Source organism: Rattus norvegicus, chromosome 1 (assembly GCF_036323735.1).
Source record: "Rattus norvegicus strain BN/NHsdMcwi chromosome 1, GRCr8, whole genome shotgun sequence".
NCBI lineage: Eukaryota > Metazoa > Chordata > Mammalia > Rodentia > Muridae > Rattus > Rattus norvegicus.
The window spans coordinates 214,076,174-214,099,661 of record NC_086019.1 but is presented as its reverse complement, the minus strand read 5'-3'; the positions used below and the strand labels follow the sequence as shown (position 1 = coordinate 214,099,661).

At 40.3% G+C, this 23,488-nt stretch overlaps 1 protein-coding gene across 4 annotated transcripts in view; it reads left to right on the top strand.

Moving 5' to 3' along the window:
• Positions 1-1,017: 1,017 nt before the first annotated feature.
• Positions 1,018-23,488, top strand: part of Rtn3 (reticulon 3) — a 56,807-nt gene continuing 34,336 nt past the window's right edge. For 2 of the 4 annotated variants that reach the window (XM_063271575.1, XM_006230649.5), the window contains exons 1-2: positions 1,018-1,647; positions 15,176-15,232. In XM_063271575.1, coding sequence (XP_063127645.1) covers positions 1,503-1,647; positions 15,176-15,232 — 202 coding nt within the window. In that variant the 5' untranslated portion in view covers positions 1,018-1,502. The remainder of the gene's footprint in view (positions 1,648-15,175; positions 15,233-23,488) is intronic. The other 2 variants (NM_001009953.3, NM_080909.3) reach the window with 1 other exon arrangement.

Below are 23,488 nucleotides of genomic sequence, written 5' to 3'. Positions count from 1 at the left end.
CTGTTTATAACAAAGACTTTAAGAAAAAATACCTAAGCATTCACCAAAATAAGCAATTGGATTCCTGATCGCACTGCCATCTTTCTCTGGCACTCAACGGCATCGGGGACAGTTTGCTGCACTGTCAACGGATGCCTGCCACTGAATGACAGATATTTTCCAGAGTCGTTTTGGGGAATATTCTGGGCTGTTTTCAAAACATTGCAATAACCAGAAGGCAATCTGAGCTTTATTTGACCTTAAAACACTGTCTAGGACAGACAAGGTCCACAGCTTGTTCCCATCTGCAGCAGCCAGCTTGCCGAGGCCCCTCCATGAGTTAGCATCTTTACAGAATTTGCTGAATCTGCTGTTTCACTTGGGGTCATCGATTGCTGCTTAGCAACATCAAATCCCACAGCTTTGATGATCATTATTGTGTACTTTTAAATTGTTTTGAGCAGATATAGGGAGGCTTTGAATTTATTTTCCAGAAGAAAATAGATGAACAAAATTTGGCATAAATTGATGTCCAGTTTCAAATGTCTTTTTTTAGGGACTCATCCTAGGACATGTATAAAATTCAGCATTATTAGTATCTGTGCCTCATTTTTAATACCTCATTTGATGCCCACTCCACTCCGCCAGACATCAGTCACAACCAAGATGTTATCTCCTGGTTTTCCTTTCCTCAGCAGCTTTTTCCCCCCAAAGTATGTCTTTTGTAGCTCAGATCCTATTCAGAGAAAAGGCAACCTGAAGCCTTCTTTGGGAAGAAAAACAAGATAAAAATATGAAGCTAATTCTGTGACTGCATTGCAATGTGATTGGAATGAGTAATAGTTTCTCATTCTGTTTAGCATCTTTCTCCACCTATCAAACATAGGACTGTGCCATGTCTGCCTCGGTGAGGCGATATTACGACACAACCAGATAATTAGAAAAGAACATTACAGAGGGGTCTCTAGACATTATTCAAGGCTTTCACTTTCTTTGAAGTCGCAGGCTAGTATACATCAGACAAAGACATCAATTAGAATTTATAAGAAGTTATTTGCATTTTATAAAGGCACAAAGAAACAAGTTGGGGGTAGGGAGACTGGGCACGGTTAATCTGTAGCAAGGGCTGCAGTGGCGTGCGGGTTCTAGCGCTTAGCCACGCCCCTTACGTCAGTTTTTTTTTCCTCCACCCCCCACCCCTAGAGGCCTGCCCCACCCGCGGGCCCTGTCACACTGCGTCCTTTCCTGCGGGAGCGCAGAGGGACAGTTCTTGCGCCTGCGCATTGCGTCGCTGCGCGCCTCCCAGGCCGCCGCCCGCGCGTCCTTAGGCTCTTTATGCGCATGCGCGCCCGTACTCTTCTCCCTGCGGAGCACGGCTGAGTCAGTCAGTCTGTCGGAGTCAGTCTTCCGAACAGGCTACGCCGGCTACTTCGGAGAACTAGCTGCTGGATTATTCTGTGTCCCCTCCCACTCTCCCGCCCCAAGTCTCTCTTCACCCTTCTCCCGCCCTTGCTCGTGCAGCCATGGCGGAGTCATCGGCGGCCACTCAGTCTCCGTCAGTCTCCTCGTCGTCCTCCGGGGCCGAGCCGTCAACGCTTGGCGGCGGCGGCGGGAGCCCTGGAGCCTGCCCCGCCCTGGGGGCGAAGAGCTGCGGCTCCTCCTGTGCGGGTGAGGCGCGCGGGGGGCTCAGACCCTGGGGAGCGCGAGCGACTAGGTCTCTAGGAAGGGGCGAGTGACCTACCGCGGCCGCGGGCGGCTTCAGCCTCTTGGCGGGCATTTGAGGAACAGGCAAAGGGGGAGGGGAGCGAAGGACCGAGCCGCGGTGAGGAAATAACGGGGTGTGAAGAAAACAGGTTGGGGGCGGGGTGGTGAACTAGAGTGGGCGTTGACACTGACCCCCTGTAAGAGAGGACACCGCAGTGGGGTGAAAACGGGGAAAGGCTAGGTGCACGGAATGGATCGAGTTCGGAGGCCCGAGAGCCTTAGGGTGGGACGGGGGTGGGGGCGACTTAGAGAAGGATTAGCGAGCTTCAGAGGATTGTGACAGGTGGGTCGCTGGAGAAATGAAGTCGTTAGGATTTTGAGAGGGGTGGTGGTGAAAGGTGGTGTTGCAGGTTTGCAAACTGGTTGACACAATCTTAAATGGGTGATAGCCTTCCAAAAAAAAATTTTTTTTTTGTTCGCCAGAAGGATCAGGAAGTTCTATTACTGTTTTTGGCTAAATTGAATACCAGGGGTTTTTTTGTTTGTTTGTTTTGTTTTTGTTTTTTTTTTTTTCTGAAACTCTGAGGTAGATATATGCGTGATGAGAATAGCATGGGAAGATTTGGGAGGGAGCTGCTGATAGTCCAAGATGGATCCTTGGCTGCATCTGCAGCACAGCCGGCTCTTCACCGGTGCATCGTGGGGGTGGGGACACGCGATCAGTTGCTATAATAAATACAGTCATGCCAAGCCATCACCATCACCATGTTTTGATTTCTTGTTTTCGATGGCATATTCTTAATAGCAGTATAACAAAGGGGAACGTTTGCTGCAAGGAAAAGGAAATTCAGACAAAGCCTGGGCTGGTTAACCCCCTTCTCCCTGTGTGTGAAAGGACTAGGAGGGACGCTGCCGGCCTCCTTTAGTTTCTTTTGTATACATGTCTGCCTGCTGGTGGGAGCTGACTGGCAAGCTCCCCTCAGATCAGAGAGATCTGCACTGCAGATGCCTCCTTGAGGAAAAATATGCACCGCTGGCAGGTGGTGGTTCTAAAAGAAACTGAGTCTTTGGTTAAAAAAAAAAAAATTCGGTTTGTCAAAGGAAGGATTTTGAGAGGTTTAGAAAATGCTTTGTTGACTCCAGCGCACATATGAATTGTGAACATAATATCCCTGATCTTAGCATCAAATATATTCTCTTATGTTTCCTAATACTGACCTTCCACTTGTCTGAGAGCTTTGGTGCCCTGCAGAATTCTCCGGTGTGGTTATGGCCATTTGGATAAATGGTATGGGGGGAAGCTTTCTGCAGATAAAAAAGGAATGAGGCAGCGTATTTGGAACCCTGGTTCTGTTTAAACCACTAGCATTTCTCTTCCAAATTTTTGTGTTCTGGGCTAACTTCCAGATGAACAATGGCTTTTCTATAACTTAGCGACTTGATCCCCTGGCTTTAATCACTGCTTACTGTTTGATTAGCCTAATCCTAATTTCCAAATTTCTGATAAAAATCTAGGTTTCAGAAGTTGGCCTTTTGTGCTGAAGAGCAAATGTTAAATATTGAGTGTTAAATGTTAAATATCTAGCTAGCACTAGGGAATTAAAAATTTTAGTTCTAATTGTGATCAAATGGTGGAAAAAAAATTAATACGAAGTAGCCCAGGTTGGCCTTGAATGCAAGATGACTCTGCCTCAGCCTCCATGGGAACTACAGGTGCATGCCACCACACCTATCAAGAATCAACATTTTTACCCTTTTAATGCACTGTCATAAGGGATTGGCTCCCTTGGTACACCAGAGGAATGCAAGTATATACTGCCACCCTGTGAATTTTATATTAGCTGTACTGATATACTAACATGCAGTATTTTTGTTTAGCTTGTGTTTCTGATATCATTCACTCATGTCACATGCCACATTGTCATAGTTTTACTATTGCCATTTCCCTGTGTTTTATAAATACAGAGTCTCCTTCTGGAACTCATTAACATATCCCAGCAGGCTTTGAACTTTCTTCTGTCTCATCATCTCAAATCCTGGGATAATAGGTGTGAGACACTATGCCAAGCTACCTTGCTTGTTTTGTTGTTGTTTTTTAACATACCTCTTTGTTTGTTTTGATTTTTTGGCTTTGTTTTTTGAGACAAAACCAAAACAAACAAAAAGGTAGCCCATTGTAGCAGTGGCTGTCCTAAAACTGGCTCTGTGGACCTGGTTGGCCTGGAACTCAGAGATCCATATGCCTTCTGAGTGCTGGGATTAAAGATGTGCTGCCGCCACCACCACCACCACCGCCGCCGCTGATTTTTAAAATACCCCTTTATGGTAGTGAGAAAGATGCTAAAATGAGGCATTTTGACAACACTGAAATTTATATCTTGAAATAGTATTCTGAGTAGATACAATTGCTTTGCACTTCCCTAACAGTATAAATCGCCTAGTATGACCCATTTTTCTTAATTTTTGTCTAGAATTGTTTCTGTGACATCAACTGTAGACATTTTGTCACTATTGACTCTTAGTGAGGGTTTTGTTTTTGTTTTCCTTGTCTTGTAGTGCTATATAGATGGAACCTAGGGCCGTGCTGCTGCTAGGTAAACCTCTGAGACACATCCCTAGCCCACTATTGGCACTTAAAGCAAGAGTCTATCTGTAACTACAGAAGTACTCAATACGTTTCTGTTGAATGAGTCATCAGGTTTACAAGCTGGAAAGGAATACCTGAAATACACACACAACGAGTGTCCTATCATAAACTACTGCCCATTGTTAATTAACTGATATCAAAGAGCAGTAGTTCAGTAGCGCCAGTGGAGTCTTGTTGGTCAAGTGACTACTTGAATATAAAAGTCTATCGTATGGGGCTAACAAGATGGCCCAGTGCATAGGACTTGCAGGTGACTTAACAACCTGAGTTAGAGCCCATGGGCCCACGTGATTTGTGGGGAAACTGACTCCCATGTTGCTCTGACTGCCATGATATACATGTTAGTGTGTGTGTGTGTGTATATGTATATACAGTATGTCTGTGTACCATGTGTGTGTCTAGTGTCCTTACAGGTCACACTTCAGGTTGCTGATGGTCAGGGACTGGATTCATAGACATTTATAGACCATGTAGGTACCAGGACTAGAACCCAGTCCTCTGGAAAAACATCCTGTGCTCTTAATTGATGACCTATCCCTCCAGCACTATGTTTGAATTTTAAATATGGTTTTCATATTTATAACATTGAAATTTCACAATTTGCTAAAGGCTAACTACTTTTATGAAAACCATAATGTCAAAATAAAGCTACATTTCACTTCATGAAACTTGCTCAAACAATGGCATGGGTAATTGAAAAATATTTTGCTGTAACTATTTCTTTTGTTTCTCTCCAAACTTAGTTCTGTGTTCTATTCATGGTATCATTCCATGCTTTGTTCTAACAGCCAGTCAAACATTAACTATGTAATTTAGATTTACAGTATTAACCCTTAAATTACAAGGATCCTAACCACTTGTTTATATTAATGTCAATATCATATTCATTCCTGATTATTCATGGTAGCATCATATTTACCAACAAACAATATGAGTGCCAAAAATGACCTGACTTCAATTCTGGTTTATCCCTTTTTAATTAATTTATTAAATTGTACTTATTTAAGACAGGGGTCTTCACTGTATAGCCTTGGCTGGCCTGTAACTCACTGTGTAGATTAGACCAGTCTTGAACTTGCAGACTGCCTCTGCCTGCCTCTGCCTGCCTCCCCTCTGGAGTGCTAGGATTAAAGGCATGTGCCTTTTGGGTTTCTCTCTTTTCAATGGTTCTTTTATGTGCATTGGGGTTTTGCCTTTGTGTATGTCTGTAGAGGCTGTTTGATCCCCTGACACTGGAATTACAGATGGTTACGAGCTGCCATGTTGGTTCTGAGAATTGAACCTAGGCCTGCTGGAAGAGCCACCAGTGCTCTTAACCACTGAGCCATCTCTCCAGCCCTTGGGTTTATCTCTTTAATAATTGCTGTTCTTGTACAAATCCTGGGCTTTAGTTTCCACTTCATAAAAATGATAATAGTTGGTATGAGGATTAAGCACACAGAAAGCACATACTTTGCCTATAGTATGTTAGCAAATAGTGATTAATGTGGAGGGATAAATACACATCAGCTGTGTGAATAGATGCTTTTGCTTTGTGTCCTTGAAAGCAAACTACTTCAAACTACTTCAAAAAAAAAAAAATCTGTTAACAGTACCTAATACTTGATGCATCTGACAGTTAACAAATTATCTGCACATAGAATAGTAATTGAATTACAAGTGAAAAATCCTAATCTTCCTTAACAATAAAAGAAAATTATTGTTTTTGCCACTAGTACTGAAGTGTGAGTGCAGGGCCTGGCCTATACTACACATGCAGTCCACCGGTGAGCTATGTGTTCATAGCCACTTTTGTAAATACATATTTAAAAAATTGTAATTATGTGTATGTGTGTAGCTATGTGTATATACAAGTGCAGGTTCCTACAGAAGCCAGAGGTGTCAGATTCCCCCTGGAACTAGAATTACAGGTGGTCGTGAGCCATCCAGTGTGAATTTTGGGAATTGTACTCTAGTCCTCTGCAAAAGCTGTGTCCTCTTACTGCTGAGCCATCTCTCCAGACCTCTATCCATTTAAAAAAAAAAAAAAGTTTTAATAACTCTAGGCTTGGTGGTGCTCATTGTTAACCCCAGCACTTAGAAGATAGAGATGGACAGTTCTCTGAGTTCAAAGTTAACTTGATCTACATATCAGGTTCCATAAAACTATGTTGAGAAACTATATCAAAAACTAAAAAAGCAAGGAGGGGGACTTGGCATAGCATTAGTATGTTTAAGTATTTTTTGTACCATTCTGGCCATAGTAAATACAGTTATGATACATTATAAAATGCTTGGCACAGCAGATGGTTTAAGAGATAGCAAGAATAGTCGTATCAGAATAGTCTAGAAATACCTGATTTGATTTGGGTTTTTTTGTTTTTCAAGACAGGGTTTTCTATGTAGCCCTGACTGTTCTGGGACTTGCTCCTTAGACTAGTCTGGCCCTAGAACTTAGATTTATCTGTCTCTGCTGCCCAAGTACTGGAATTAAAGACATGAGCCGCCCTGCCCAGCGACTTGATTTTATTTATGGATGCACCTGAACTTTAACTTGGAGTCACCGTGATTATTTACATAGTTTAGGGTGAGAATTTTAGTGGTTTTATTTTGTTGCTGTTCATTTATTCTTTGCTTTTGTGTTGAAACCCTTTTTGCCTTTTAGTATTTTAGAAATGGTCTGAAAATAGTGGCAAGAACAGTGTTGTTTTATTAAATTCATCTGTGAGGAAATTGTTCCTCACAATACACCAGTCACCTGTTCTACTCAGGTGAATGTTGCAAGCGCTTGTAAGGTGAAGTTTGGTGATGAATGAATTAGTGACGTGTCACTAAAGGAAAGAGGAAATTAAGTTTATCGGTTTTGTTTGAGCCAAGCATTATTTCTCCTGAAAGACACTTCTCTTTAAGGTAGTGATAGTCCTAGAATTGAGCATTGCTTAGTTCTTGGCAGACAAATAAGTTTTGTGTCCGTGACTGTGTGTGCAGTGATCCTGTGTACCAGTGCGTTTCGTCTTCAACTTTTAGGGTGAAGGATGAATTTAACCTCCTAAACTTTACACACCTTTGAAAAACAAAAAGGATAGAGTGTTTGTCTGGCATGTGCTAATCCCCTTAAAAACAAACAAACAAAAAACACCTTTCTGGATAGCAGAGGTGAGCATATCTTTAATCCTAGTACTTGGGAGGCAAAGGTGAGGACAAGGCCAGCCAGGGCTATCTATATATTAAGACCTTGTTTCAAGAAAAGAAAAAAATGTTGCCTTACTTTTATTCTATAACAATTATTGAGTATAAATCTACAGTTGTTTCAATTATGGCTTATTGTAGATGTTTTGAAAGACATGAACATGCTAACTGTGCTTAAGTTATAACACTATTGCTTCTGGTTGCATCATGGAAGTCTTTTTACTGTGTATCTGTGATTTACGGAAGCCATATGGCTGTCCTACTGCAGCTCCAGAGAGAACCTCTGCTGCTGCTGCTGCTGTGGCCATCATCTCACTGTGTACTCCTGGGTGTACTCTATATAGACCAGGCTGGCCTTGAACTCATAGATACCACCTGCCTTTGCCTCCCAAGTACCACCCCAACATAATTGCTATGTAAGATTTTTCACTCAGGGAAGGTTAATCATTAGCAGGTGGGCCACCTTAATGGTATTTTTGGTTGTTGTTGGTTTTTGTTTTTTTAATTTCAAAGAATATTCTTACCTCTTTTCTGAAATCAACTGACTTGCTACTTCCTGTAAAAACATCTTCATAACATAACCAGTGGAGATACATGTGGGCTCTTGCCATTGTCACTGGCAGTTTGCCCTTCAGGATACATGGAAGGGTATTCTGGAAAACTTTTTTTTAGATTTTTTGTTTATTTGTATGAGTATACTGTAACTATATTCAGACACACCAGAAGATAGCATTACATCCCATTACAGATGGTTGCGAGCCACCATGTGGTCGCTGGTAACAGCTTCTAGTGCTCTTAACTGCTGAGCCATCTCTCCAGGCCTCTGGAAAACTTCTTAAGCAAAATTAATACATAACCTCTTTGTTCTGTTACGGCAGAGTGTTTCAACAATGAGAATTGATTTGGTTCACATTTAAGGTAGAAAACTTGATAATGGTGGTCTTTACCCAACTGGAAATTGAATCTAGAACTCAGTGAGTACTAAGCAGAGATGCTGCCACTGAGCTACAGCTCCCTCTCTTTGTACATCTTATTTTTAGTCAAGGTCTCACCAAGTTTCCTAGGCTGTTCTTGAACTCACTTGTGGCAGAGGCTGTTCTCAGACCTTCACTCCTCAAGCAGCTAAGATTACAGGTATGTGCCAACCAGGGTTGGCTAGTAATTCTGATACATTAACATTTACCTACTGGTTTAAGTCATGCCCACATATAATAAATCAACAGCAGACTATATTAAGGCTCTTTGTAAGGGACTTTAGGAGACAGAAAGACAGAAACAACATAGACTGTTCCTTTAGGGGCTATTTTCAATAGAAGAAAGACTTGTATTGTTTATTGGTGAGTTAGGTAACAAGGTAGCAATACAACAGCCTAGGTGGAGACTCAGGCTCAGAGAAATTAAACCATGCCACAAATTTAGCAACAGTCAAGATGGTAGATTGGCTGGAATTAAGGAATGTAAGGCCCAGATCTCTTTCACATAAGCATATATACTGCCTCTATGGTTAGGATTTTGAAGAAGCTTGTGCTAAAAATAGTCCAGTCACACAAACAAACAAGTACAATAGTCAGTGTTAGCTATAGATAAATAAAAAGGTTAGCCTGCTAGTTTAGGGCTGGCAAAATGGATCACTAAAGGTGCTTGCCACAAATCTGATGATTTGAGTTCATACCTGGGACCCACATAAAAGAAGGAAGGAACTGACTTAGGTCCTGGTACACACAAACCCCCACACCCATGTTGAGTGCCAATATGTTGTAGAAATTACCAGATCCCAACCTGGGGTTTCTACCCCGACTTACATCCCAGATAAAAGTGACACACAACCTTTGTATTTTTTTTTTTGTTGTTGTTCTTTTTTTCGGAGCTGGGGACCGAACCCAGGGCCTTGTGCTTCTTAGGCAAGCGCTCTACCACTGAACTAAATCCCCAACCCCCCTTTGTATTTACAATAAGCCTTAGGGTAGATTATCAGAATCTACTTTCCTATTGATAACCCCAAATTATTACTTACTACTTACTATTACTTCATCTGGGCTGCTCTTAACTCCAGTTGGCCAGCCCTCAGGGCCACATTCTCTCTGACTTCTAACTATTGGCAGCTCCTTCTTCCTCCTCCTGCACCGTCCTTTTTTTCCCTCCTCTGAACCCAAGCCCAGGAAACCTAAACCCTACCTATGTCTCTTCTGCCCAGCTATTGGCTGTTATCATCTTCATTTACCAATCAGAAATAACTTGGGGTCATGGTCTACATGTGGACTCTTATCTCTGGGACAGCCAGGTCCTGGGGGCCTGCACTTAGCATTACAATAAATAATGAAAGACCAAACCTCAACAATAAGAGACAGATGGATGGATGCACGCATGCATGGACGGGTGGATGCATGGATGGATGGATGCACACATTTATTTACGTGTATGTATATGCACACACATACATACATATTGACAGAGTTTGTTTTGTTTGCTTGGGTTTTTGTTTGTTTGTTTGTTTGTTTTCCAAAAACTCTTTGAAGACTAGGCTGGCCTCAAATTTATAGAGTTCCACCTTTCTCTGCCTCCTGAATATTGAAATTAAAGGAATGCCCACCACACCTGACAAGTAACACAGTGTTTAAGGAAAACCTGGACTGATGAGATGACCTAACACAGTGGTTTGGTTCTCAACCTTCCTAATGGTATGACCCTTTAAAACAGTTCCTCAAGTTGTGGTGACCCCCAACTATAAAATTATTTTCACTACTACTTCATAACTGTAATTCTGCTACTGTTACGAATTGTGATGTATATACCTGTGTTTTCGGGTGGTCTTAGATGACCCTTATGAAAGAGTCATTGTAACTCCAGAGTGTTCTTGACCCACAGGTTGAGAGCCATTGGTTTAGCAGGTAAAGGTACTTAATACCAAACCCAGTGTCCTAGTTGGGTCCCCAGAACCCATGTGGTGGAAACAACTGACTCTTGCAAGTTGTCTAACCCTTACATGTTCTCTATTTGGATGGGGAGCAAAACTGTCCTGGAGAAACTTAGCAAACAGCCTAAGTTAAGTTAGGCATTCATCACTACTGCAAAACTTACTAGTAACTATTCCTTCAAAGGTTATGATGACCCTTCATCTCTGTGTTCTTCTTGCTCTAAACCCATCATTTCAGTCTAACCAGAAGAAAAACTGTAAGACATTCTGTAAAAATATATCAATTGGTATTCCTCAAAACTGTCAAGATCACCTTGACTCCTAATCCATGGCAGCTTCTCCTCCTCCTGCACCTTTCCTTTTTTCCCCCATGGTCTTCTGAACCCAAGCCTGGGAAACTTATAGTAATCAATGTTAGCTATAAAGCTAAATAAATAAAAAAAACCAACTTGCTAGTTTAGCTGGGGAGATGACTCAGTTGGGTACAAACACAGGGACTACAGTTCAGATCCCTTAGCATTCAAGTAAAAGCTGGGTTTGATGCACATTTCTGTAACCCCAGCATTTGAGGGAAGCAACTTTGTAGACAAGCAGCTCCTGGGGTTCATTGACTGGCCAGCCTAACCAAAGTAGCAAGCTCCAGGTTCCATGAGAATGAAAAATTGTGGAGAACAGAGAAAGATACCTTATGTCTGCTTCTGCCCCCGCACAGTCTTGCCTCGAACTTGCATACTTACACATATCAACACGGTACATACACACACAATTATTCAAAATCATAAAGCTGGAAAAATCTGAGAAGCTGTCATCTTCTACAAGTTAAAGGTGTGATAATGCCAATATGTGCTGATATCCTGCATGTCTTCGTAGCTGGTGAAAAGGGTCTGGGGCTGTGGCTCAGTTGGTAAAATTCTTGACTAGGATGCACAAAACTCTGTTCAGTAACCAGCACCACATAAGCCAGTGGTCATGGCACATACCTGTAATCCCAGCTCTTGAGAGGCTGAGGCAGGAAGATTACCAGTTTGAATCTAACCTTAACATACTGATTTCCAAACTACAAGTCCCAGGCTAACCTGAGATACACTGTAAGATCTTGTTCTAAACCTTGAAAGAGACAGAATATAAATGAATAAGGAACGAATGCTATATAAGCTATCCCTTGGATTCATTAATGGCATTGAGTCCTTCAGGTTTTTTCTTTTCCTTCTTTTCTTCCTTTCCTTTTCCTTTTTCTCCTTCTCTTTCTAAACAAGGTCACATTGTGTCATCCTGGTTGACCTCAAACTTAACAGTGATCCTGTTTCTGCTCTCCAAGTGCCAGCATTACAGGTGTGCATCAGTACCACGTCCTCCCTTATCTTAACTATTATTTCTCTACTTTCTAGCATCCAATCAGAAGATGTCCAGGTTGTCTCCATTCTGTCTTGCTTAAGTCGTGATTGTTTTGCTTTGTTTGGTACTGGAATTACAGGTGTGTACTATCATGTCTGATTTTACGCAGATTTCCAATTTAGTAGAAATCTGAGTTCTTTTTAAAACATGTGAAAATTGAGTATTGTGCACATGGTTGGCATCCCAACACTCTCAGAAGATGCATGGTGAAACCCCGTCTCCAAACACCACACCCTCTCCCCCCAAAAAACCCATATGTGAGAGTGATTCCTCTATGTACAAGATATATCATTTAGTATTTAAAGGCATTTGGAATCTGCTCAGTTCCTTCCTCCAGAATGCTTTCCCCACTCCCTGCCCTGGCCCTGGTTCACCTAAGACCGTAAAGTCTCTTCTGAACTGATCTTTATTTAACCTAGTGGCTGTCCTTGCTGCATTCCAACAACTTACACTACTTATGTTTGATATCTCTTACTGTATTAGACTAGCTAGTGTATTTAGCTTTGGCTATTACAGAAAGTTATTTCATTAGTATTAGAAGATTAAGATTGCCATTCTCAGTTCACTTACCTGCAGGGTAGATTTGAATAGGAATATAATATAGTTTTGTAAGTTGGAAACCTCTTGCAATATTGTTACAAACTGCTGGTTATCTCTGTTCTCTATCAGAACAGATGCTATGCATACAAATTGGCAGGGCGGAATTTTCCACTGGGTGGGGGTTATAATAGAAATGAACAGGCGGACAACTGCCAGATTCATAGGTCGGTCGGTCGGTCGGTTGGTCGGTCTCTCTCTCTCTCTTTCTCTACCCCTTCTCCCCTCTCTCTCCCCCCTCCCTCCTCTCTCTCTCCCCCTCTTGTATTGGTCTTACTTAAAGCTTAAAGGAGATTTCCCCCCACAGCCAGGTTATAACATTTATTTTATTTTTGGTTTTGCGTATTCTTTGAGAAGCCAAGACTGTCCTTAAGCTCACAATCTCCTACCTCTGCCTTCTGAATTCTGAAATTATAGGTGTGTTCCAACACACCTGGCTATTTGTTTAGGCTTAAACTGATCAGTTGAAAGATTTAATGTTAATTGCATATTGAAATGGACCCACTTGGAAACATTGAACAAGAGATAGTAAACATTTTCCTCTAAAAAGAGGGGAGAGCCTTGAGATAGTACGTTGTGCACTTGCAGAGTCGGTTCCCAGCACCCACACTCGGTGGCTCACAAATGCTAGGGAATCTAATGCCCTCTTTTAGACTCTGCAGGCACCTGAACTCGTGTACATGCCCTTATATAAATATACATGATTTAAAATAATAATAATTAAGTTATTTAAAAAGAGAGATGGTTCTTATGTCTAAGAATGTATGTGATGATTCATCTTAAAGCAACTTGAAAGTGAATTTCAAACTTCTGGTCTTGAATTAATGAGTAACTATCTGATCCCCACCAAATTCTGGCTTAATTTTAATGTGCTCTGTGTTTGTTACAAAATAATTTTCCTAAATTTATACTTACAGATACTATGGCTTAGTTACTTAAAGCAGTCTTCTGTTTTTAAGTATAACTTTAATATTTGTGAAAACACTTTTATAATTGAAAGAAAAATTCATGTATAATGTTCTGTATATTTAGTACATTTGCAGGGAGTGTTTCGTGTGTGTCTATGTGGGTGCACGCATGTCACAGTGCATATGGAGATCAGAGGACAACAGTTATCTAGTGTAATGTGAGTTCTGAGATCAAATTTGGATTGTTAAGCACCTTTACTGCTAAACCATTTTTCTATCTCAGAAGACGTATGTTTGTTTGTTTGTTTGTTTGTTTTAGAGACAGTTTCTCTGTGTATCCTTGACTGTCCTGGAACTTTGTTTGTAGATCAGACTGACCTCAAACTCAGAGACCGACTGCCTCTGCCTTCACTGTGCTGAGATTAAAGGTGTGTGCCACTACCACCCAATGACATTTTTTTCTAATATATTTTATTTTTTGCTGAAAAGATTATGTTTTCTTAGGTACAAAAAGCAAAATCTTCCTTCTATCCCAGACAGCAACTTTTCTGCTCCTCTTTTTCTTTTTTGGAAATGGGATCTCATTATGTAACTCCACTGGCCTGGAACTCTATATAGATTAGGCTAGCCTGAACTCACAAAGATCTGCCTGCCTTTATCTCTGCTTCTTGAACATTGGGATTCAAATGTGTGTGCCACAATTCATGGTTCTGTGTGTGTGTGTGTGTGTGTGTGTGTGTGTGTGTGTGTGTGTGAGAGAGAGAGAGAGAGAGACAGAGAGACAGAGAGACAGAGAGACAGAGACAGTGGTGCCAGAATCTTATGTATCCCAGGCTGTAGTCAACTGATCCTCCTCCATTTAGTTCCCAAGTGCTTGGGTTACAGACCTTCATACAGGTTTCACCTCAGACTTTTAGTCCCTTCTGTTAATCCGATTTGTTGCACTAAACATGTGGAGCACAGTGAATGTACTTTTATATTTAATATGCAGGCTATATCAGTATACATAGCTTCACCTGTTTTTTGGGCAGGAGGAAATGGGGCAAAGTTGTGTTACTTGTCCTGGTCTCTGAACTTAGATGACCTTAGGATCCTGTGCTGCTGGGCTGTAGGCAGGCATCACTACATAAAGCTTGTACTTTATTCTTTTCCAGAGCACCAAGTTAATTGTTTAGATGTTGTTTTTAACTAGTCATTTATGGTAGACATTTACGTGATTTCTAGTACTTAAAACCAGTGCCTTACACATGTCCTTGTACACAGTTGTACTTTGTAGGATGGATTCCTGGAAGCATTAACTATTTAGTTAAAGATTATGTTTACGGAGCAGATAAAAAAGATGTTACATTTTTTTATATGTTGACAGATTGGAGGAGTGTTTTTCAAAGCTGAAAGATTTCTCATTTAGCCCTATTTGACCAGTGAATTATGATTTTTTTTAAAGTATTGCAGGTAGGGTTTTGCCAATTAAATATTTTTAAAGTGCTAATAATCTTAATGACTTAATGCTTCTAGATGTAATAGGAAATTATTTAAAGCAAGCTGGCAACTAGTGCTTAAAAACCACTTTGCCAGAGGGCAGCAAAGGAGTATCTGTTCTTGATGTTGTGAAATGGTAGGGCTTCCTCTTTCTTCCTGAAGGTGATAATGCTTGTCTAAAGAGATTGACTTGGTGAACTGGTAGAAGTGCGTCCTGGGAGTGAAATGAGGTGTCACTGGCAGGTGAGTGAAAACAGCCTGAGTCTTCCCTTGGCTAGTAAGCCCAGCAAAAATGATGATGTTTGACCCTCCAGAAAAAGAAAAGTTACAACGAAGATTCCTGTGTGGGGTTGTCAAATTTTCATTCTGTATATTTTCTTTCAGATTCCTTTGTTTCTTCCTCTTCCTCTCAGCCTGTATCTATATTTTCGACCTCACAAGGCAAGTTCATAATTTTTTTTCACATTAATAAAAAGAAAAATGTTAAGAAAGAGGCTGTAACTGAGGATGAGGTGGAAATCTTTTATTGCCCCCACATTTCTTAAAATGAAAACGAATTACTAACCCATCATTTCTCTACTTTAGAGTTGCCAGTAGGTCCCTGTGAAGCTTAATATACTTGAATGAAGCTGAGTGAACCATTTATACCAAAGTTTTAAATGTAGCTTTGACTATTACTTAAAAATTAAAAACGTGGCCAGTGAGATGCCTCCACAGGCTAAGGCACCTGCCACCCTAGCCTGGTAAGGCGAATCCATTTTCAGAGCCACGTGGTAGAAGAGAATCAACTCGGAGGGTTGTCTTCTGATCTCCATCCACAACTTCTCTCTCACACAGACACGGCTTAAAGTGTCTCGGATGATAGTACAGCAATTAAGAGCTCTTGTTACTTTTCTGGAGGCCCCAAGTTTAATTACCAGCACTGCTGTTGGGTAACTTACTGTATTGCAGTGCCCCCTTTAGGCCTCTACAGGCACTGAACTCTATTATGCACATACTCACCCCCACACACACACACATGCAATTAAAAATAATTAAATAATTAAAAGCAAAATAATCTTAAAAATATTACAGTTTTCGTGTAAGATTTGAGACTTTTCAATCCTAACATGCATTTAACCTATTAATTTGAATTTATTTGGAAGCAGAATGAAAGAATGCTTCCAATGAAAATAACAATATGCTTCCTACAAAATAACAACCTAGCTAAAAAGTTTAAATGTAAATCTGTCTGAAATTTATCCCAACAGCTAAGCTGTTTTCAGATGCTTAGAAATATTGAACAAGTCAGTTGACTTATAGCAGTTAAGGCTCCTTATCCTAGAGAGTAAGCAGTGACTTTAAAAAAAACTCCAAGTGTGGTATTCACACCTATGATCCTAGCACTCTGAAAGAAGAAGCAGGAGGCTCACCTGTGAATTCCAAGCCAGCCGGGATTACACAGCAAGAAACACCCACCTAGGTACAAAACAACAACAACAACCCAAAAAAAAAACAAACAAAAAAAAAAAACCCATCAACCAATGGGAAAGATCTCTTAAGTTAGTATGGCAGCTCCTGCCAAAAATGTGTAAGCATGATGTATACTTTGTTGATTATATGTGCTAGTAAAATGCACTCCATTTGTACTGTGTACTAAACCCAAATAAAAGTCAATGGTAAACTTACTTTTTAAAGAAAAAATGATTACACTGTTATAGCTTAATAATAAAACACTTGCCTTCCATGCACAAATCCTTGGGTTTAGCCCCAGCATCACCTAAGCGTAGAGGCATGGGGGAGAGGAGGGCGTCCTGTGTAATTAAAGTCACTAGATAGCTCTCAAAAGTTCTATGAAAAATAGTCATCATCCTAGCTGGGATTTTCTGCAGCTTGGATGCTGGCTCATAAGGAAGACTTTGACCTTGTAATGATAAAAGCACAATGCTGGGGGTGTAGTTCAAACTAGAGCGCTTGCCAGGTATGCATGCGGCCCTGAGTAGGATCGTCTGAAGAGAGGTGCTCAGTGGTTAAGAGTACTGTCTGCTCTTGCAGAGGAACAGGGTGCAGTCTCAGCACCAATGACAGCTTATAACTATAAATCCAGTTTGAGGGGGATCCAGTGACAATTTCTGTCCCCTTAGGCCTGAAATGCACTTATACATGTAAAGCACTCATGCCCATAAACTAAATAGAAATCTTCCTAAAATTTTAAAAAGAAAGGATGAGAACCTTATGAAATAAATGGTTTCATGCAAACTGATAACTTAGCATCCCTAACTCCCTTATAATATCCTTAATTACATGATTTTAAGATAATAAAATATCAGAATCATAATTCTGCTATCTTATGAGCCAGGTGTCTTATGTGTTTACTTTCAAAGTTTTGTGAACTCACAAGTAATTCACATATATAAAAGTAGTTATATTGTTCTGATATTTTAAATCTAACCAGATAGCTATTTTTAAGCTATTTTCCCCTCATTAGTTGATAATTTAAACAAATAAATACTGAATTTATTTTATTCTGGAAGAAAAATACCATATTATAAGTAAAACAAATAACTTTTTTCTTCAGTAGTAAAAACTTCAGATTTTGAAAAAACACATTTGAGTCACTTTTCACACAGAAAAGGAATAGTTGATGTCCTGGATAGTAATATAACTCAAGTCAGTTGCTAATAAAGGGTTAGGAACACAGTGTCATACTGAAATAGCTCTCTCTTAGCCCTTACTTGCAAACAGTACACATATACCTCAGTAGAACATAGATAAGTAGCTTCAGTGTTACACTACATTCTAGTCTTCAGAAGAGCATGTTGATCATTCTTCCTTTTTGCTTACCAAAACATTTTATTTTGACTCATGCAGCTTCAGAGCAGTCTTATGTAAAGGCAGTTAATAGTGCTGTATCCCTGACAGTGTTCCAGCCCAGACTCAGTCTCAGTCTCTGTGTCTCTCTCTTTCTCTCTCTCTCTCTCTCTCTCTCTCTCTCTCTCTCTCTCTCTCTCTCTCTTTCTCTCAGAATTATTTATTTATTTTATGTATATGAGTGCATTATGGCTATCTTCAGTCACACCAGATGAGGACATCAGATCTCATTATAGATGGTTGTGAGCCACCATGTGGTTGCTGGAAATTAAACTCAGGACCTCTGGAAAAGCAGCCAGTGTTCTTAACTGCTGAGCCATCTCTCCAGCCCCAGCCTCTTTTGTAGCATTTCCCTTGCAAACAACAAAAAAACAGGATTTAAAAGTCAGTTTAGGGGAGCTCTGCTAGTCTGGAAGTCAGCTTAGATTAGTGTCACTAATCAGTATGATTAGCTATACTTTGGGGTAGCCAATACTAGAAGTTTCTAGTCTGCCTTTAAAATAAGTATATTTGGTTATGTTCGGTTAACAATTAAAACCCTGGGATTAGAAGTAGTCAGAGCTCACAGAAGCCTTTCTAAATGTTGCCACTAGCAGGGACCTTGATTCCCTATTACTAACTCAACTAATCCCTTATCCCTTACCTGAAGGAAGTCTTGGGGCAAACATGCTACTTTTTTATCTATCCAAACTATATCACACAATACATAGCAGTCATTAAGTAGAACATTTTTAGATTTAAAATTATTTGTGGACTGGATTATAACTCAGTGGTCGAGGTTTTACCTTGCCATGCAGAAGGACCAGATTCAGTCCTCAGTACAACAAAAATACTGAAATATAGATTATTTACCATTATCAGGTTTCAGGGAGATGCATGTGTCAAAAAAAAAAGAAGAAAGAAAGAAAGATGTCATTAATTTGGATTGAGTAAAAGTCATGTTTTCCAAATAAATTATATTTATTAACTTATTTCTATGAAAGATATATAAGTTAGGAAGTCAACCTTTTTTTTTTTTTTTTTTTCCGGAGCTGGGGACCGAACCCAGGGCCTTGCGGTTGCTAGGCAAGCGCTCTACCACTGAGCCAAATCCCCAACCCTGGAAGTCAACCTTTTTAATAAATATATTTATAGTTAATGTGCCAATGGAATCCTTAATTGACTTGTGCTTGGAAGTAGGCCCTCACAGTCTTCTGCCTCTGGGCTCCTTTTCCCATCAAGTAGAGCTAAATGTTAGGCCCTTCCTAAGTGTTTCAGAATTGAGTGGCTTTTGATGGTGTCTTCCAGTATAAGACACATAAAGACATTGGCAAGACATACTGCATATAGGTATTTCTAGGGACCTTACCATGCTGGTTTAGCAAATCTTTAGCTCTCACAGCCAGTGGTGAAGGAAAGGCACTAGCTCAGTGGAGCAGCGTGGCTTTAGAGTGGTGAGGTACCTGGCTCAGAGTCACACAGACCAAAGACTCCAGAGAGCCCGCTTCTGTCTAACTGCTGCACCTGCGATATAGATGATCAAATAAGCAGCTGCTTTTAAAATTTAGAAACTTTTAAAGGATGTAATGTTCAAGTTGATATTAAACCCATGAGAGCAAAGAAGTATAGAACTTTGACCATATTCCTATTTTATTAGTGATTATACTGTGCTATAATAAGAAGCCTTCCATTATACACAAAATCACATAGAAATTTGGTTTCAGCTTTAAAGAGAGTGGAGTCTGGAAAATATTTTCTTTAGAAAAGGCTTTGGTTTTTTGTTCGTTTGTTTGTTTGTTTTTGGGTTTTTTGGGGGGGGGCTTTTAAGTAGGTGGAAACACAGACTCCATCTGCCATTGAGGATGCAGATTAGAAGTGGAGTTGATCAGGGCATTCATGCGCAGTCTGACTGATGCAGTGGGTGTCTGGAATAGGAAGTTGCAACACTGAACTTTGGGGCAAAGCATTGAGAAAAACATTTTACCAGTTACAGCCTTTTTCTTAAAAAAATTTTTTTAAAGCAAAACATTTTTCTTTGTACAAAAGAGACTTTTTGTTTAGGACCTTGCTTGGCTACAAAGTTGTCTGCTGGCTAACTTCCTATTTGGATGCTGTGGCTGAAAGCTGCTGGTACTGTTGTGCACGGTAATGTGTCTTGCCTTCTTGTTCTGTGAACATAAGAAAATTCAAGTGTGGGACAACCTACACCTGAATATTCCAAGCTCCTCTTGTGTTGATATATATACTGCTTATGTGAAAGAGTGGCTTAGTGGCTTCCACAGGCTGGCACCCCTTTGCTAATGTGTGTAGTCGTCCATGTTGAGAATGTCCCTTTAAAACAACAGAATTCCTAAGTAAAAGGAAAATTAACTAAGTGGTGATCATCTTAGTCTAAGCTATTCATTCTTTGTAGGAAGAGCTCTTTAACAGTCGAGCTCATGTGCTTCTTGGATCTAGATCCCACATTTTCAGTGATTATGGTAGGGAATACTTAACATAAATAGTAAACGTTCACTCTTTCTGAGAAAGAGTAGGCTGAGCTATAAGGAATTTTACAATTCAAATATATTCATTTGATGTATATGTTGAATTCACTTGAAGTTTTTTAATTGTGTCACATTTTAAACCTCATCTTATAAAATATTCTAATTCTTGAAAACCCTTCTCAGTCAATTCCTATGCCAGATTTCTAGTCAAGTGGTGTTTTGCCTTATTTCACTCAAATTTAGTGTTACTGAATTTTTAAAATAGGCTCAAAATTGACCCGGTTTGGCTATTATTAATTTGTTTATTTTTATTATGTAATTGGTGCTTTATCTGCATGTATATCTAGATTAGGATGTTGGGTCCCCGGAACAGGAGTTACAGACAGTTGTGAGCTGCCATGTGGGTGCTGAATTGAACCCCAGTCCTCTAGAAGAGCTGCCAGTGCTCTCAACCATTGAGCCATCTCTCCAGCTCATAGTCTAGTTAGTTTTGTGTGTGATTATGGGAGTGGGACCCAGAGCCCCTCCAGCCCTGCTCCTCATTGTGCTCCTGAACATGTGACAGACAGTGAAGAGAGTGGCCACCACCTGTGACTTCCAGAACTAGAGCTCTGAAAGGTAGCTCTGATCATTCTGCATTCTAAAATTTATCAGATGGTCTGAACTAAATGTGTCAGGGAAACTAGAGGGCAGACCCTTGAGCTCTATCCTCAGAGATTCTATGTTAATGAATGAAAGATATACAGCTCCATAAATACAAGATGGTACACACTTTAGTGCCAGAGCTTAACAGGGGGATAAATGGGTGGAGGGTATTGCAGAGACAGGTGGATATTTGTTAGTTCAAGACCAGCCTCATCTACGTCATGAGTTTCAAGCCAGCAAGGTCTATGTAGCGTGAGAGACTCTGTCTCAAAAGAGGTTTAAAACAGTGTTTAAGCTCCTAAAACTGAGCAGTGCTGGCATATACCTTTAATCCCAGCCTACAGAGTGAGTTCCAGGGCTACCTAGAAAACCTTAAAGTGAATGTACAATTGAATCTCAGGGTTGGAAAAAACTTCATTTAGAAACTAGTTGCAATGATTTTAAAATTTATTTTATTTTATTTAAAACAGTCTCACTTTGTTACCCCACCTTGCTTGGAATTCACAAGAGATCAGGCTGGCCTTGAATTCAGAGATCTACCTACCTTTGTTTATCTAGTGCCACCATGCTCAATTCTTCCTATTTCAATGTGTGTGGATGTTTGCTTGTGTGTATGCCTAATGCTCACAGAAGACAGAAAAGAACATTAGATCAATCTCCTGAAATTGGGGTTTAAATGGCTACCATGTGGGAACTAGGAACTGAACCCAGATCCTCTGCCAACAAATTGCTCTTGGCCACAGAGCCATCTTTCCAGCCCCCTTTTAAAAGTTTTTGGTGGTGGTGGTGGTGGTGGTGGTGGTGGTGGTGGTGGTGGTGGTGGTGGTGGTAATGTTTTGTGGTTTTGAGACAAGGTATCATATAACACAAACTGGCCTCAAACTCCTAATCTTACTGCTCCCGAGTGCTTGCTTACTGATATTACATCTCCCAAGTGTGGGGTCATAGATGTGTGCACCATACCTACTCATGAGAGATTTTTTTTCATGGAGACTTAAGTGTATATGAAATATTGCAAGGTCTATGTTTGTTTGTGTTTATTTTGGGTTTTGAAACAGGGTAACTGTAGCCCTGGCTGTCCTGGAACTCTCAGAGATCTTCCTGCCTCTGCCTCCTGGGTGCTGTGGTCAAATGCATGAGACACCGTGGGCTGGGTGTTTGAAAAAAGAAAGCTAGTAGATATTTTCTTATTGATAAAATAACCCAAACCTAAACAGCAAGTCGTGTAGTGTATAGTATTTTAATAAGTAACAACTTTCAGCTTCTCTGGAATTTTCTACTGTGTTATAAAGTGCTGATTTGTAAAACACTAATGGCTATTAAATGCCATGCTGTCTACTAATTGGAGAGTTCTTGTTTAGAGCTGTTGTAAAAGGCTTATTATTTCTGCTTAATATTTTTACATTATAAACCTTTTACTTCCAGCCTAATTTTTTCCATTGTGTTAGTACATATCAGCTCTGCCGAAGTTTGCTAGGGTTAGGGTTAGCCAGAGTTTCTTTTCATTTCCCAAAATTCTAATGGAGATAATTAAAATTAAAACACAGATGAAAATGTTACCTTCTTTGGCTACATGAGGGAAAGTCTGACAGTAATGAAAGCTAATAACATCCTATATCTCACGCTTACCAAAGAACGAACAAGGCAATGTTCTGTTTACCCTCAAAACTTCACAATACACTGTCCACCACAAGTAGTTATGAAATCATTATGAGAGAGAGAGAGAGAGAGAGAGAGAGAGAGAGAGAGAGAGAGAGTGTGTGTGTGTGTGTGTGTGTGTGTGTGTGTGTGTGGGCATGCACGCACATATGAGTATCAGGCTTTTGGTTTTTCAAGACAGGGTTTCTCTATGTAACTGACTGTCCTGGAACTCTGTAGACCAGGCTGGTTTTGAACTCATAGAGATCTGCCTCCCAAGTGCTGGGACTAAAGGCATGTCACTACCATGCCTGGCATATAAGAGGCTTTAATAAGGAGCTGGGGCTATAGTTCAGTTGATTGAGTTTTTTTGGGGGGGGGGTTCTTTTTTTCGGAGCTGGGGACCGAACCCAGGGCCTTGCGCTTCCTAGGCAAGTGCTCTACCACTGAGCTAAATCCCCAACCCCAGTTGATTGAGTTCTTACATGGCATATATGAAGCCCTTGGGGAGGTAGAGGCAAGAGAATCGGGAGTTCAGGAATATTCTGATCTACATAGTAAGTTTGAGGCCAGCCTAGAACACAGAATACTTTGCATCAAATATATATATATATATATTTGCAGGCTGTTAAGTAGTCATGGTACTCATAAGAAAACCCCTAACATTCTGACAGCAAGACTTCTAGCCTAACCTCATAGTTTTGCCTTAGATTGTTCTATACCCAGTTCAGAACTATTGGAGTGCTCATAGTTCAGGGGAAACAGGAGAGAAACAGGGCAGAGGAAACTGGCAAGTTTACAGCCTAGCAAAGCACACAGTGTTCTCACTGTTACTCTAATAATTACATATGTTGTAATCATTTCTTTCTATTGGTTTCTTTTTCTTTTTACAGAATAAAATCAATAATACCATTATTTTATTTGTTTATTGATTTTTGTATATTTTGGTCTTTTTTTCTGTTTCATTTACTATATTAAATTTAGTTTCTGAAATGGTGTCTGGCATGTGGTAGACCTAATTAATTTACTTTGCTGACACTCTCAACCTCAAGTCCTCTGAATTGTCTGAAGTTCCATGTCTATAAAATGGTAGGCTATG